The sequence below is a fragment of the Hevea brasiliensis genome, chromosome 10 (genome assembly GCF_030052815.1).
Source record: "Hevea brasiliensis isolate MT/VB/25A 57/8 chromosome 10, ASM3005281v1, whole genome shotgun sequence".
Lineage (NCBI taxonomy): Eukaryota > Viridiplantae > Streptophyta > Magnoliopsida > Malpighiales > Euphorbiaceae > Hevea > Hevea brasiliensis.
In genome coordinates this window covers 85,833,455-85,849,821 of record NC_079502.1, presented here as the reverse complement: position 1 = coordinate 85,849,821, position 16,367 = coordinate 85,833,455, and the positions used below count along the sequence as shown (strand labels likewise).

At 32.1% G+C, this 16,367-nt stretch overlaps 5 protein-coding genes across 8 annotated transcripts; 3 read left to right on the top strand and 2 right to left on the bottom strand.

Annotated features, from left to right (window-relative positions):
* LOC110642983 (agamous-like MADS-box protein AGL104) lies at positions 1 to 1,252 on the top strand. Its single transcript, XM_058128721.1, has 4 exons — positions 1 to 228; positions 364 to 426; positions 653 to 671; positions 974 to 1,252. The coding sequence occupies exons 1-4, from the start codon at positions 47 to 49 to the stop codon at positions 1,118 to 1,120; spliced, it is 411 nt and encodes a 136-aa protein (XP_057984704.1). The 5' UTR covers positions 1 to 46; the 3' UTR covers positions 1,121 to 1,252.
* Positions 1,253 to 1,383: 131 nt separating this feature from the next.
* Positions 1,384 to 3,423, top strand: LOC110642987 (uncharacterized). Of its 2 annotated transcripts, XM_021795200.2 has the most exons (8): positions 1,384 to 1,502; positions 1,642 to 1,703; positions 1,798 to 1,897; positions 2,054 to 2,098; positions 2,194 to 2,312; positions 2,499 to 2,658; positions 2,783 to 2,905; positions 3,117 to 3,422. In XM_021795200.2, the coding sequence occupies exons 2-8, from the start codon at positions 1,672 to 1,674 to the stop codon at positions 3,150 to 3,152; spliced, it is 615 nt and encodes a 204-aa protein (XP_021650892.2). In that variant the 5' UTR covers positions 1,384 to 1,502; positions 1,642 to 1,671; the 3' UTR covers positions 3,153 to 3,422. The 2 variants fall into 2 exon arrangements, with proteins under 2 accessions (XP_021650892.2, XP_021650891.2); XM_021795199.2 differs by having other exon boundaries at positions 1,413 to 1,703; positions 3,117 to 3,423.
* A 106-nt stretch (positions 3,424 to 3,529) lies between these two features.
* LOC110642986 (agamous-like MADS-box protein AGL104) lies at positions 3,530 to 6,070 on the bottom strand. The gene is made up of 11 exons (XM_021795198.2): positions 5,750 to 6,070; positions 5,586 to 5,639; positions 5,474 to 5,492; positions 5,335 to 5,396; positions 5,213 to 5,240; positions 5,055 to 5,116; positions 4,883 to 4,982; positions 4,439 to 4,489; positions 4,194 to 4,324; positions 3,895 to 4,108; positions 3,530 to 3,804 (listed from the first exon to the last, which is right to left on the bottom strand). The coding sequence occupies exons 1-11, from the start codon at positions 5,932 to 5,934 to the stop codon at positions 3,679 to 3,681; spliced, it is 1,032 nt and encodes a 343-aa protein (XP_021650890.2). The 5' UTR covers positions 5,935 to 6,070; the 3' UTR covers positions 3,530 to 3,678.
* Positions 6,071 to 7,234: 1,164 nt separating this feature from the next.
* Positions 7,235 to 11,972, top strand: LOC110642981 (photosynthetic NDH subunit of lumenal location 4, chloroplastic). 3 transcript variants are annotated; one of them, XM_058154292.1, is made up of 6 exons: positions 7,239 to 7,788; positions 8,658 to 8,750; positions 10,044 to 10,104; positions 10,209 to 10,277; positions 10,668 to 10,796; positions 11,670 to 11,972. In XM_058154292.1, exons 1-5 carry the CDS (start codon positions 7,417 to 7,419, stop codon positions 10,745 to 10,747), a joined length of 675 nt encoding a protein of 224 aa, XP_058010275.1. In that variant the 5' UTR covers positions 7,239 to 7,416; the 3' UTR covers positions 10,748 to 10,796; positions 11,670 to 11,972. The 3 variants fall into 3 exon arrangements, with proteins under 3 accessions (XP_058010276.1, XP_058010275.1, XP_021650884.2); XM_021795192.2 differs by having other exon boundaries at positions 7,241 to 7,788; positions 11,663 to 11,972; XM_058154293.1 differs by lacking the exon at positions 8,658 to 8,750 and having other exon boundaries at positions 7,235 to 7,788; positions 11,663 to 11,972.
* A 696-nt stretch (positions 11,973 to 12,668) lies between these two features.
* LOC110642982 (heavy metal-associated isoprenylated plant protein 23) lies at positions 12,669 to 14,053 on the bottom strand. The gene is made up of 2 exons (XM_021795195.2): positions 13,439 to 14,053; positions 12,669 to 13,328 (listed from the first exon to the last, which is right to left on the bottom strand). Exons 1-2 carry the CDS (start codon positions 13,596 to 13,598, stop codon positions 13,030 to 13,032), a joined length of 459 nt encoding a protein of 152 aa, XP_021650887.1. The 5' UTR covers positions 13,599 to 14,053; the 3' UTR covers positions 12,669 to 13,029.
* Positions 14,054 to 16,367: the final 2,314 nt, after the last annotated feature.

Below are 16,367 nucleotides of genomic sequence, written 5' to 3'. Positions count from 1 at the left end.
TATGGTATGAGCTAGTCTTATGAAAAATCCTTAGGATTTTAGGGGGATGGGTAAGAAGATAGCCATTGAGAAGATAGAGAATCCATTAAGACGTCAAGTGACATTCTCAAAGAGGAGGAACAGTCTTATCAAAAAGGCAAATGAAATCTCCATCTTATGTGATGTGGATGTTGCCTTCATTGCTTTCTCTCCTTCTGGTCGCATAATCAAGTTTTCCAGCCGTCCAAGGTTGTAGTTTTTGCCTAAATTAATTCTCTCATCATATTCTTTAAATCTTTGCTTAATGATAAATTTTTTTAGATAAAATTAATAATAAATTTTTTAAACAAATTTTATTTTTTATTAATTAATGTATTTTTTCAGGTTTGAGGATATGATTGAATGCTATATCAAGCTGCCTGCAGTGAAGAGACATGAAAGAAACCCGTATGTACTTTTCTTTTCATTGTTTAAACCATTCTCTTTTTTTTTTTAAATTAAGTTAAAAATTTATTATCGTATATTTAGCTAAAAATATGCATATATTTTGATTTTTTAAGAAAGATTTAAATTGTATGATTATTAACTTTTTAAATTTATATGTCTCTAATGATTCTTGTTTGTTGATTCGGTGGGAATTGTTTCTCTATGGCGGATGGATGACAAATTACAGTCAAATGAAGAATATTGAGGTAATATTTCAATAAATTATTTTTCTTTATAATAACGAAATCAGTTTCCACATAAATTACAGAATTTTTTATGCAATCTAATAAACCCTTTGTATCCTTATTTTAGCAAACTGATTGTTATATTTATGATTTATTTTTTAGGTTCAAATAAATCGTGGGTCAATTGAATTTTTTTAAGTATGTAATTCACGCATCAACTGGATAATTGAACTCAAATTGTAACTTGATCAATAACCATATATGAATATTATTTTTCAATTTTTTTTTACAGAGATTGCAAATCAATTTATGATTGGTTGCAGGGGAAATTAGCACGGTTAAAGAAGCTTGACCACATAAAAGGGAACGATAACAAATTGCATAGTCTCAACGCCCAGTTTGTTTCCCTCTTCTTATCGTTTCTGTTCTCTTATTTTTTTAGTCTTTTTTTTTTATCTTGGTTTTTTTAATTTTTCCAACTGGGAAATTTGGATTTCTTGCATGCATCTCATTATTTAAAAAAATAATTAATTTTCCATATTTTCAACATACCAATAGGCAATAGCAGTAAATCCTTAGGCAATATTTTGAGGCCCTTTGTTTCAGGCATTAATTAACCGGATAATTAGTTCATTATTTTGTCATATACGTTAAAGCACAGTTTCAGGTTTGTGATATTGAAGTCGTGTTTATTACTGTGACATCTCAAATTTAACACCTTCTACTAGATTGAGTGTGAGTGTGAATGTATTCTAATGTGTTTTATTTTACATATGCTCTGGATGAATTTCCATGCCTTTCGGGTAACTTCTTGGAATCCTCAATGGGTGTAATAATACTTGAAGAATCGAAGTAAGTGATATTTTTCTGAAAATTCCCTTTATCTAACTATTATATGAACAACCATATTTTTAATTTTAATTTATTTTTCTTTTACTTTCTTCTTAATTAATTTACATATTACAACTTTCCATGGATATGGCTTTCACAGAACCTGGAGCTAGAAATCCATAACTCCACAATGGAGATAGAAATGCTTGATGCCAATCTCCAGTGAGTTCATTTATTTATATCAGGAATATTTTCACTTCATTTCCTCCAGTTTAAGTTCTGTTCTTACACTACCAATTCTTGGCAATTTTGAAAGGAACTATGATCCTCAAGCTATAAGAGATCCCTCACTCGATCAACTCTTGTGCTGCGAAAAAAGCCTGAAAATATCGTTGCAGCAAGTCATGGATAGAAAAGTGAATCTTTTCTCTTTAACTCTCTTGCTATATGCACTTCTTACCATTAATTATGAATTGATTTTATTAAGGGGCGTGTGTTGTCCCTGTCCCCTCTGTGTGTTCTCTGTGGAAAACAATTTGATTTTTTGACATGGATCTGTTGCTTGAATTCAGAAAGAGTTGCTCGCTAACTGGGTGCCATCTCCTGGTACTGATCAGGTAAAAATTGTTGATCTGGCTATATATAGTCATGTAGGTTAGAAATAATACAAAGAAGGAAAGCTTTTTCAGAGACATTGCTTGATTATTGTCAGAGAGATCAAATGGAGACTCAGGGACAAGGTGCAGTTTCTTACTACTCTGGTGGTGTTGGGGATGTGCTCAACTATGATAAGATTCTCAGACAACTCGATCCCTGGATTAGTCCTTACAGGTTGCCTTTGTTAATTATCAGAATTGAGCTTTGCATTGTAATACCGAGTCGCCTTTTGAGCTGCAAGATCATAAATTGGAATTTCAATCAAAGTGAAATTTTTATATCATATGCCTCATTCCCATTTTTGGTTGTGGTATTTCAAAATTTTAATTAATACCATTATATGTAAATTTTTCATGGCAGCCCTAAGGTTAGGGAGAAATTGCTTGAAGACATGAGCAAGGAAGCTAAAGGAAAATCAGAGGTTCATGAAGTGGCTGCCATGCCCAGCAAGAATAATACATGCAGCCTGAATATGCTTGCCTTTCCTTCCACTTACACTTCAGTAGTTCCACCAATCCAGGTAATTAATTACTTGTTACAACAGTATATATATATATATATATATATCTGCAAACTGCAATTGATTTGGACAGTTACAACATCTAAATTAACATTTAAATATTTTATTCCTAATTTGAGAACAGAACCATCGAAATTGGCATATTGGTGGGGCTTCAACGTCTTACTTTGAAGCACCTAATGATGTGCATTGTTTCAACTTCAACAGCAACATCCCTCAGAATTTGAATGTCCATGATGCTACTGAGGTAAGAATAAGATCAATCTGAGTTGAGTATTTTCTTTTTCTTTTTTTGTCTTGCATATTATACATATTTTGCGGGAGGGAATTAAAGAGGTCAATTAGATAATTAGGCTTCATTGGCAATGAAATACTAATTTACATTAGTTTCTTTTATTGTTGGTTTTGCACTTCAAGTTACATATTTTGATTTCAATTACTGCGCTTACATTTTTCAGGTCCCATTTTCTATGAGATCTAAACGCATATTTTGATGCATATTGTAATCAGGGTGAGAAGGGAAATAATGCATTAGGCACTGCAAGAGAACAGGAGGAGGCTCTAGGGACTGCAGGCGATTCCTTTAATTTGGAATTTGGACATAGCTCAGTTATCTCTACATATGGTAGCTAAATATATGTAACAACACAATAAAATAGCAGTGTATAAGCCAAAAAAACTTTAACTTAGTGGTATTGAAGTCGTCTCAAAAACTGTGTGATCTCTGTGATCTCAAGCTCTAGTTATCGTCAAATCTAATTATGTATAAAATAAAATAGCCGTGTACATGGCAGAGCATGTTTGGTTAATCTGTCCTGGAATTGAAATCCCACAACAAAATATCATAAAATATTTGAATCCCACTCTGAATTTCAAAACGAACTAAACAAAATAGATCATTCAATTCCATGCACATACTGAATCTTATGCAAGCTGAGCTTAATTAATACATTCAACAATAAACTGTTGGGAAATATAAATGTGAATTGTCATTCTACATTAAACTGAGATAGCATGGTTTCACAAGTCATAACTCTCATAATTTGAACCTTCACCACTGGAAGGCATTTGTGTGCAATTTGGTGTGGTCTCTGCCTGCTGCTGTTCCAACATTGACGTGAAGCTTGGACATTCAATCTCATGTTGCTAGCCAAAACAAACATATACATATGATTTTGCTTTATTTGTCATTGATGGAAGGCACATTAATGAAGAGAGTAAAAGAAATCAAATAACCTTCATTAAAGGGAATGAGTTGGGAGGCATGAAGGTAGTGAGAAGCTCAGTGGACGACAATGAAGAGAAAGCTTGTTGCCAAGAAGTTATGCTTTCACTGTTTGAGTTGTTGATTAGGGTTCCAGCCCCCACTCCCATGTTGCATGGATCCACATTTACATTTGTTCCATGAGACGACAACCCATCAAACATGGTCGTTGAAGATTGGTTATTACTGATAGTATATGTAAATTATCAACTATTTCTTGTATATAAATTTAATTTTGAATCATTTAGCAGAAATTTTTGTTATTAATTACCTCACAGGAATACAAGACGATTGATCAGATTTTAAGGCTATAGAATTTGGGTTTTGTCCATTATCTGGTGGCAACCAACTCGTGATCTCATTTTGAAAATTTGGAAGCCCTTCCTCTGAATCTAAGTATATCTGCAAAATCTAAAGAAGTGAATGAGCATATTCAATAATCCAATATTATTGTTTTGTTTTCCCCCTTTTTTGTCCAAAGAAAGAGGATTCATCTTTAATTGAATAATTGATTACCTGTAGAGTTGTTGGATCATATGCAGATGCATGGTTACTCAAGAGATATTTCTGCAATAATATATTTAAGAATCATTCAAGTCGTGGATCAGGTTTTATGCAAGGAACTAACTGAAATTAAATTGTTTTTGCCCCTGAACCTTATACAAAAAATCATTTGTCAGTCTCACTTTTAGTTGCATCCTATTTGATATCTGCAGTGTAACTATTAAATCCCTGAACATGTAACTATCAAACTCCCGATTTATAAAAATGTTACGAAATGTCAAATTATGTGCAAGTTACGTCCTCTCTTGCATCAATCTTAGGGGTATAATAGTTGCAGTAGTTTTATAAAGTTTAGCATCATATATGATGCAACTAAAGATAGATGTGCTAAGTGACTTTTTGCATAAAAATCAGGTCAAAAGATACTTTCAGCTAAATTAAATTGGAGTTCTATACCTTTCTGTCTTGGAGAAGTGCCATGACATCCAAAAGGTTCTTCTCGCAAGATTCAAGTTCTCCCAGGGATGTGAATTTTAGAGGTTCAGGCTCATATATCCTTTCAATTGATTCAAAGAAAAAATTTGTTAATTTAAACAAGAAATTAACACTTAAGAATAAACTTTCTAACCTTAACTGATCCTCAGCTATCTGAACCTGATGCTGCAAGTTACAAACTTCTTGCTGGAGCTCCTAGATATTCATATTCAAGCAATTAAAATTAACGCTTCACACTTCCAAATGCATAATATTTAGATTCTTAGAACTACAAATCAGTTTCTTTTTCACCTCTAAATTTGATCTCGTAACCTCTGGACTGCAAGAAAAAGAAAAACATGGTTGTTAATATACTAAGGACCTTGTTATAAAAATTGAAAGAAGAAGAAGAAGGGAGAAAGAGAATTGTATACTTGGCAGCTTGAAGAACCATGTCATTCTCTGTCTTAAGTTTTTTAAGTGTGCTGAGCAAATACTGCAATGGATATATGGAGATTATAAAAATCTTTTAAATATAATCCTTGCTTGTAACTTGCACACTATTTATGTTACCTCTCGGTTTTGAACATCACTGCAATAAGAACATGCAAGATAATCTTTATTTTTGTTCTATGAAGAAAACTAAAAGCTGAATCAAATATAATTTGGCAAGAAAAATGCATACCATCCTCCATCATTTTCTGGGAAATTTAGGTATCGGGCAATCACATCTTCAATCCTAATTAATTTTTTATTTTTAAAGAAAAGTACCAGACACCAAAAATAAGTATCAACGTGAATAAACATAATAAGAAAATCATAATTAATTATATAGCTAAAACTGATCACCTTCTCTTGCCAGAAAAGTGACTGAGACGGCCGGAAGGAGAGAACATGATAAGAGCAATATCAATATCACAGAGAATAGCAAGCTCGTAAGCTTTTTTAATGAGTCCATTTCTGCGTTTGGAGAATGTCACTTGTCTATTTGTGTTGTTCTCTATTCTTTTAATTGGTAGTTTAACACGACCCATATTTTATTATTTTGTAGAAAGGGCTGTAGCCTTTGATCTCTACAACCAAAGGCAAAGGAGAACTAAAGAAATCTTTCCACAATGTCTTTTTCTTTTTCTTTTTTTTTCCCCCTTAATTGCTCGAAAACAAGAAAGAAAATAAAATATTTTAGGCTAGCAATCCACTAAATTCGAGAGATATGAAGAGGAGGTAGCGGGTGTATTTTTTTTGAGCGTTCATGGTCAAGTAAGTGACCGAAAAAGATGAAGAAGAATGGGTCATTGGTGACACTATTACTTAATTTCACCTTGAAGAGTGGAATAGTTTGTTTTGGAAAATAATGAATTGATGGACAAAATTCAATCCTCCCTCCACATTTAAAGTTTATCACTCTTACTATTTTAATCAAATATTATCTGTTTGTTTAATCCAAATAAGTCACGGCTTGAATCTTAATTAAAAATATATATATAGTTTTTCATTATATTTTAATTCATTGTGCTTTCTATTATTATTAATTAAATAATTAAGTAATTTACAAAAAAATTAAATTAAATAATTAAGTATAAAATGAATTAATACCATAATATGAAAATATATAATCAAAATGATTTAGAGTACAACGAAAAATGATTTTAAAATAAGAAGAAGAGTTTAGGAAAATTATTAAATATACTCGATGACCTAAATTTTAATGCTTTTTACATTAAAATATAGGCCTTTGATAAATCATGAAAAGTTAATACCACATCCACATCCATACAAGGAGGTACATATTTTGAGTATATTATATAATTTACCATAAAATATAAATTATCAAAATTAAGAATAAAAATCATAACTATATATAATTGTAAAAATTTTGAGAAATTTTTTTTTTTAAATTTAGCATTTATTTGTTAATAGTTTCAATATGGAGATATGAAAACCATTTTTGAGACTTATGATGTATAAGTTTTAAACCTCAATTAAAATTAATTATTATAAAAAAATTAAATATTTCATTAATTCAAAAAAATATATAAAAAAAATTTGCGTTTTAACGCATAAAAAATCATGATTTAATTATCGTGATTTTTTTTTAAGCAAGTGTGGTCAAAATCGTCATTTACTCTAAATGACGTTATGCGGTGAACACAAGCATTGACATGTTGCTCTTGTATCGCCATCCTAACGCTACTTATTTACCATATCAGATAGTTTGCATCACATTTGCTAAGAGTAAAATGCAAGACGCAAGATATCAATATAACAAAAATTGTCAAAGCTCAAAATCACAAGATTTTTTTTTTTTTTTTCCTGATTTATTTAAGATGGAAAGGAAGGTCCTCCTAGCAAACAAGTCCTCTTACCGAAGGGCAGTTGGTCTCTTATCCATATCTAACGACTATAAATCCCTCCAGTCAATCCAGCTTCCCAGCTTAACAGCTTTTCAAAACCACTCACTTCCCTCTACAGATAGCACAACACACCCCCTGTAATCCAATTCTTTTGGGAAAAAAATGGAACTTTCTGCTATAGCCTTCACATCCCCTAGAAGTCCCTTCACCAAGCATAAACCAGTTTTGCCCGCTAAACCCACTTCTTCTTTATCGACATTTTCTTGTTTTTCTACTTTGTCGCGTGATAAAGAACCAGTTCTCTCATCAAATTCTGATTACACAAGAGAGAATTGCCTATTTGGTGTGGGTATTGGGCTTCTAGCAGCTTCAGTTCTTGCTTTCTCACCAATGGATGCTGATGCCACTAGGATAGAGTACTACGCTACTGTAGCTGACCCTTTATGTGACTTCAACTTTGTTCGCTCTGGTCTTGGTTATTGTGATATTTCTGTGGGGTCTGGTCAGGAAGCTCCATATGGTGAGCTCGTCGATGTAAGTTCAGAACTTTGGCAATTGCGTTCTCATTAAGTGCAATTGGGTTCTTGTTAAGTTTAATTGTGGTTAGTAACTGCAATTTTTCAATTCCTGTGTAATCTTGTAACTTCCCTATTTCAGACTTTCAATTAGCGGATTGAACTTAATTTTTTGTGTTTCCATGCAATTTTTCTCTGTTTTTCTGCAAGATGTATGATTTGTGAACTATAGGTTTTGGTAGTTGCTAATTTGTTTTTTTTTTTTTTTCTTTTTTCGGTTAGGCTATTTTGAAACCAATAGTCTTGCTTTCTTTCACCACATGAAATCTGTGTGAAGGTGTTTTTAAACATAAGTAAAATCAATAGCTTTCTTGTTATGTGGTTGATCATATTATTATGATGCACACTCCAAGTCCCATATGCATGTACATAAACCAATCAAACCAGTATGCACTTGATGAAATCTCAACTAAACCACATATGCTGAGCTAGTATGTGCTAAGGAATTGTAAGGAATTGTGATATATCAAATATGCTTGATAATGACTCGAAGTTGAGCTTGACAATTGTGAACAAGAGAAAATTAGAAACATTGTAATTCTTCTCCATCCTCGAGAAGTATAATGCTGGCAAGAGAAAACAGCCATATTAAATGTTCCTTCAAATAACTATAAAACTAAAGTTTCTCATCATAGTAGCTTTGGTAGTGATGGGTTTCTTTCTGGTTTATTGATGATGAGTCTATTAGCATATATGTTTAGTACCACTGCAGACATCCTTCAACTTATTGATAACCTTATTAGGATAGCAACTATTGAACTATTTGATAGACATACGCAATCTCATATACAAAACCTGAGTTCAATTATTTTTCACCTCTTAATGTAGGTCCATTACACTGCAAGATTTGCAGATGGGATAGTTTTCGACAGCAGCTATAAACGTGGTAGACCTCTCACCATGCGCATTGGTGTTGGCAAAGTATGAACTTATTAGGTGTCATTTTGTTTCAGTTCAATTATTTTCTCAATTTTAAGAGTAGCAAGATAATCTGTTGATCTCCCAGTTCAAAAACATCATGCTTCCTGCTTCTAAAACTAGGGTCAAAATCTCACCATACGCATGTGGTAAATTACCCGATAAAAATGCTATTCAAAGATTGCACATATTTTTACTGCACTCTTGCTAATTTGTTCATACCATGCTATATTAAATTTGAAAAATAATGATGCGTGCACCAAAATTTCATTCTTGGAAACTAGTCTCTTCCTTCTATGGTTGGCTTCATATGAAATTATTTCAATTTGTAGCACATTACATGTGTTGTCAGAATAAATGTTTCTATATTCAGGGAAGTGTTTGGTGTCTGTTACCTTCATTGTTAGAATCAATAGAATGGCCTTTATAATTCTTTGTGATGCCGTATAGGTTTTGATAGATCAATATGCTTCCCTTTAGTTCAAAAGGTCATAATGGCCTAGCAATACTCTTTATATGTGTATATCGTATAGGAATAGGATCAATCAATAACCAACAAACTTCTGAAAGTGATAAACTAATGATGTTGTCTTATCTTTGATTAGCATAAATTTTGGAGTTTGAGGACATGATAAAAGTTAGCTTCTCCATTCTTTGTTCATCATTTTCACTGTCATTATAATAACCCAGTCTTGTCTTGAAATATTATATGATGAATGCCTTGAATACAAGTCTGAGTAACGTACTGACGACAACCTAGAACTTTAAAAATTAAGCCATTTGACTAGGCTTTCTTCATTGACATTGATGAAAAATCTTGGGTCAAGTTATGAAAGACCACAATGAAATCACCACTAATTTTGAATTGCAAGATAAGCATCTTCAATGCAAAGAGTTTAATTAACGAACTACAACAAGAGGCAGCTAAATTTTTGGGCCATTTCCAGTTTAGTAGTTGGACTCATTGCCTAGTACTGAGGTTGTTTCCAATCACATAAGATCTGATTTAAGACCATGGGTACGTCGATTTAATAGCAATGCGAAGTGACCCATCCGATAAGGGTAAACATGCATTAGACATGCAATTCTAGAGAATATTACTTAGCCATCCAATTCCTCTTACCAAGACCCTAGAACTTCAATTATTGGAATATAATTAGGCTCACTTCATTTAGGTGGCTTAAGCCATGTGATTAAGCTCACTCATCAAACTTCTGAACACGTAAGCTTCCTAGAGTATGACAACTTCATTCTTACATTGATCAATTATCTTTTGCATGAATATTATTTGTCCAGGTCATTAGGGGATTAGATCAGGGAATTCTCGGGGGTGATGGAGTACCACCAATGCAAGTAGGTAGGGATTTGAAGACAACAGATGGATTTCTGTTCTTTCATGTTTTGTGTAATGATTCTTGTTTACATGAGGAGTGATCACCCTTCCAATGTTTCCCTTTGCAGGTGGGAAACGTAAGCTTCAAATTCCTCCAAAGTTAGCATATGGGCCAGAACCTGCAGGTTGCTTTTCAGGTGAACATCAAATATGATGGATATTCTAAGCAACTGATTTCATAAATTACAAGTTCAAAAGACAATATCAAAATGCATTCAAGATGCGTACAATTAGGCCTGAGAGAACACTTCTAAACTAGAAGTAATATTCATCTATCTTTACTGTTAGAGATATAAACTATTCTTATCACTTTGGTCTTAGATTTGTCAAGTCTCTATCACTTGTGTGGTCTTAATCTTATCTTTCTCATTTATACGTTATGACCATACACGCACAGATTTTTAAATGCAAAAATTTTTGTTTCACTTAATTATTCCCTGTGCATGAGAAAGAAGTACAAGCACTAATGCATTCAATTATTATTGCACAATTACTTTGAACTAACATCCATGATATTGTGTGTCCAGGTGACTGCAATATCCCTGCCAATGCAACTCTTGTGTATGATATCAATCTTGTTCGCATCTACTCAGGAAATAGAAAGTGAAGTCCATGATCATATGACAACAAAGTGAAGAAAGTCCAATATAGATTGAGTAAGTCCCCTGATGTCTTGGAAATGATACTATTGCACATTATTGGATAGATATACTCTGGATGTGAATCATAACAATATGTGCCATCTACTTTCTTATGTACAGCTAACCAAGAAATAGAACATCAAGGGCTGCTAATATATTGGTCAGACCCATGTCTAATAATTCACATTTGAATTGGTATACTTGAATTTATATTCTTTCCACCCCTACCTTGCATAATCAGTGATATACTGTGATGCAAGCAGTCATAAAGACTGGATTAATCCTGTTTTCAGTACCAACAGTTATTAAAATGTGGGATCATGGCTGTCAATGACACTTCCAATTTTCTATCCAAAACTTAAGAAGTTTTCTAAAATTTTGACAAGCCAATGGTGGAGTTCAATGAATACTTCAGAAGGCCCACGGTGCTATAGATTGCATATGGCTTAGTCCCTTCCAGGGACAGAGTGAGCTCACTAGTAGTAGGAACACATGTATGATGCATGATACACACAGACACTCTTCAGTTGTATGATGCTTTTGGTTTGAACACATCAACTAGTAAAGCAGAGCAATTATGCATTAATCCTAAATATTCTGCATATGATAAGCATCTTTCATCAGTCTTTTCCTCATAATTCACATGATAAATTTTTTCCCAATTACTTGTTACATAAACAATTATGCAAATTGGGCTGATTAAAACAACTATTAATGATAGCCCCAAAGTTTTATGGGCACTTGCTGCTTTACCATGAAGATGGATTTGCTATTAATAAATAAATTTGATTTATAAAATTATTTGCTGCAATTATACTGATCTGATGTGCTTTCTTTGCTTTTGTACTCTGAATTTGCCTGAAGTTGGTTGTTTCTCATAGTTTGCAGAAAGTGAAGACCTTTAGAGTATGGATCAAATTTTATGTCCGGGTATGATGATGATTCACACTATTAAGAGGATGAGCATAACTTAGCTGTGCTTACTTTGAGGAGGGAAGTCTTCTATTTTCTTTGGTGGGGGAATGAAGTTAAACGAGTTGATTCCTATCTTTTGTACGTAGCAAGAGACATAAATTTTGTACCTAATAATTTTTAGATCTTATTTTTTCAGTTTATCAAACTTTTTGTGTTGCTGCTTACTTGAAGTATGCGTATATGATGCCTTACATGCTAGAAAAATCTGTCTCTTCATTTATCTGTCCCTTATCTGCCTTTAAATTTTTTCTTTTTAAATCAAAATGAATGATTTTGCACTGTTAATAGAACAGTGATGGAAGAGTCTGGAAAATGAACATAAATTCTTCTGTTGTTGAGTGCATCTTCATCTTCACAAAATCTTTATTAGAATTGGGTGTAAATATGCTTTTTGAATTCTGGATATTGCATGAATGTCTTTACGCTTCCTTTGGATCAGTGAAAATTTGAAGAAAAGAGAAAAGAAAGATTCTTTTCTCGCGTTTGGTTGGTTCTTGTGAAAAAAAAAAAAAAAAAAAAAAAAAAAAAAAAAATAAAAAGAAGGCCATGCTTTTGTTGGGAATTTCTTAGCTTTACCTCTTGCTCCTTTATTGAAGCCATGGATTTGAAATCTTAAGACCTCAAACGTTAGCGCCAATACCGTTTGCCAATTCTCAGGGGCAAGCATTCTTGCAATTTCAGCCAACAGCTTTGTGTATTGTGTCTATGATGAACCAAGAATTTCCCCTTTGAGCCTGACAAGTGACGTCCCGTATTTTCTTGCGTTTTCAACCTAACTATAAATATCTAATCCCTCTTGTCACCTAGTCCTGCATCCAGCATGCACTCTTTTTCTATAGGACTACAGCTGTGACCAAGCCAAAATTTAAGAGGAAAATAAAACAAATTATGCAACTAAATATAGGAGCCTCATAAGTCATAACACGGGATTTAGATTTCACTATCGAATACCTGAACCCAAATTTAAAAAAATTTGGCATTTGGTCCACCAGAAACCACTCCCAGCAAAATTACAGAATACTGATTGGGACCATTCAAAAAGACCAAAATGGGTAAAACCAGAACAGGTCCAGACCAGAGAGCAAAGCAAGAAAACATTCATGAGCTCACCATTCTGCTCACTGGTTACATTCATGAAATATAATATTAAAATCCCAAACAAAATGAAAAAGAAAAAAAAATACATGGGAATTTTACAATGGTGTCCTGGTAGACTCATGAGAAGAGTAGGCAGATAAATAGACAGAAATTGTACTATTTTGTTCAGAGTGCATTACATGATAGAGCAGGCATTTGGGTTGTCATCACTGAACATGGAGATGTAAGGGTCCTCATATCTGGTTACAGTGCCCGTAGTTGCAGTGCTTTCTACATTCCTGACATAGCCTGGAGGTGCCTTCTTGTCATAAGCCTTAGCAACGTAAGGCTGTGCCACTAAATTGTAAGGAACATAAGGCCAAATCTCAGCCTTTTTTCCTGTTGATTTGGCCTTCTTCAATACCTTGTTTGAATCGACATACCCAGTTACAGTAACCTTCTGTTGTTTCCTGTTTATCTCTACCTTTTTAACTCCTGCAAAAATATGAAAAATTACCACAAATTTTTTCTTTTAGCCTCAAATATAACACACAAGACTCAAGAATAGCAGGAAAGAAAGGGGTAAAAAAGAAGCAACTAATTACCACTTAATGAAGAAAGGGCATTCTTGACCTTGAGCTCACAGCCATCACAGTCCATTCTGACCTTGAGCTCTACAGTCTGTAATTGCTTCTTCTTCTTGTGTTTATGGCCACTACTTCCCACCAAATCAGATAAATACTCAAAAGTACCTCCAACCCCCATTTTTTGGTATTATGAAAAAAAAAGGATCTAAAAGAGACTTCTGTTGCAATTACAGAATCAAAAGTACTTCCAATGCAAGCAAGTTTTAAGAGCTTGACAGAAAGTAACAGATGGTAATTTCCAGGGAAAAACCAAGGAATGGAAGGAACAGAGACAAAAGGGTTGTGTTTGTGAAAGGAAGCAAGGCAATTTATAGTATCAGAACACAAATTACACCAGTGAGCAGCTACCAAGTAGAAGTTACTAGGAACTTCCCTGCAAACAATAATGGATTCTTTTCTTTTCTTATAAACGGAGTTCTATTTCTTATATAGGCCTTTCCATCCATCAAGGATTTATCTTACCCAAATCCAGTCAACCATATTTTGAATCCATAAACTTTAATCTATGATAGATCGAGGTCTAGGCAGGAGTTTCCTCTAATTCAAATTGAAAACAGTGGTGGCCCCCAATTAAACAGACATGATATTTATGTTCTTCTAAATTATATTGCCCTCAATATTAACATATCATTTCTCTTTGTTGTGCTTAGGGTGCAAGCAAGAAAATGACGAGGAAAGAAAATTACATTTTAATTTCAAAACAATTAATTATTTTTTAACTTTTATAAACATATATATATATAGAGGATGTCTATTATTCTATCCACCACCTTCAATCATACTTTATTAACCATGGACGCTTGCAAATGCTGCCAGCTGTTAATTGCAACACTAATACTGTAAAATGGTCTTAAATATTTTGATTAGCAACTAAAAAATGGTTTATTAAGATAATTAATATTTTGTATGTTCTGGGGGCAAATAAATCCCTAAACTCAAAACCCATTTTTACCAATTATCAATAAATTCTAATTTAATAATAATAGAATGATTTCAATCCTTTGTGTAATTGATTTCATTGGAATTTGAATTCAAATCTTACAGTTTTGGAGGGATGAGTTAATATTTAACCCTTAAAAGGATGTAATTCTTCTTCATTGATCTGGCCTAATACACTTTGTATGGGCAAGTAGAATAAAAATAATGTTGAAAGTATTTTTCATCTTGATATTTACTTAAAAAGGTTAATTAATATTTTCTCATTTAACACTTAAATTTTATAAAAATATAATTATTAAATTTCTATAATCGATGAACACAAAAATACTTGTAAAAACTTTTACTTTTCATTATATTTTTATAAAGTTCGGTCTTTCATAAAATTTCGATATTAAATAAAATACAATTAAAAGTGAGGGTTTCGAATAATTTTGCATGCAAAATTTAGGGTTTCAAGCTTTAATAATTGATCAAAATGATTGAAGGGAAAGTAGCTGGCACGTTTTAACGAAGATCACAGCACACAAATCAGAAGAAAATCAGAGGGTAGTAAAGTTGACTAGGGGATCAACGGTGGAGATGGTAAGAGGAGCTGGCTCCTCTAAAGTTGGGGTCGTCCGTTTGTTGGTTGCATGAGTTGTGTTAGCTGGGTTTGATTGGCGAGAAGACGCGTGGAAACAAGGACATAATTTTGCCACGCTCTCAACGTGCGCGTACAATCACTCTCGCGCTGCATTCCTCTCCTTTTGTAAAATAGTAGGAAATTTACTCTCCATTTCTTAAATTTTGAGAGTAAATTAAAAAAATTGTTTCTTAAATCTTTAATTTCAACATATATAGATGATCTTTTTTTAATCAAATTGAAGAGATAAATTTAGTATGGTGTGAAAAATAAATCTATAATATTATTTTATTAGAATACCAATAGAAAACTTATTAGTTTCTAATCATATTAAACAATTTTTATCCATTTATTTTGAATTTTAATTTAATTCTTAATGGCATTTAATTTGGATTTTTGATAGCATAATAATTAAATATATTTTAAATAATATATTTAATAAAATATTATAATTTGTATCCCATTCATAACTAGTTTTTAGCTCTAATCACATAAATTATATATTTATTTGGTATTATGTTTGGGGATTCAAAATTACTTTTATTAATAAAATTATTATTTTAAATATTATTGAAAAAGTAGTTTAAAAAATATTATTTTATTATTTTAAAATTTTTATAACTAAAATTTATTAAATTTAATTTTAAATTATTTTTTAATACTCTCTATCTAATTAGTATATCTAAAAAAGTGATTTTCCCAATAACAGTTTTAACAGTAATATTAAATAGACCTTATGCTTGTAACATGAATATTATTGGAATAGTATTAAAATAATTTTAGAATTTATGAAATTACAAATTAAAATTTTTTTTGGTTGGTTCTTATTTAAATTTTAGTTGTAGTTAAATAACATTAATAATAATTATAATAATAAATTATGCCATATGAACTATTTAGTTTTGGATTCTTATTATTTTTTTTTATCATAACGACAATGACTCAATTTTAATCACAAATAAATTGTAGTCAATTATATAAGTATTTTTATACCATTCAATTCTATTATATATAGATATATATTAATATTTAAAATTTATTAAATCTTTAATATCATTCAATCTCTTTTTTTATTTTTATTTATTTATTTATTAATGTATCACACTTGAACGTGAAGACATTTGATTCTTTATATTGTAAATATAAATTATTTTTATATTAAAAAAAATAATTACAATAAAAAATTGTTGATTTTAATATTATATTTGATAATTAACAGCGTACGCACGCGCTGGCTGGTGGATTGTCATTGTCCATTATGTGGAGCGTGGACCACCGACCGGAGCCCTTTCGCTGCGGGAACCAGTTGTCAAAAAGCTGGTAATA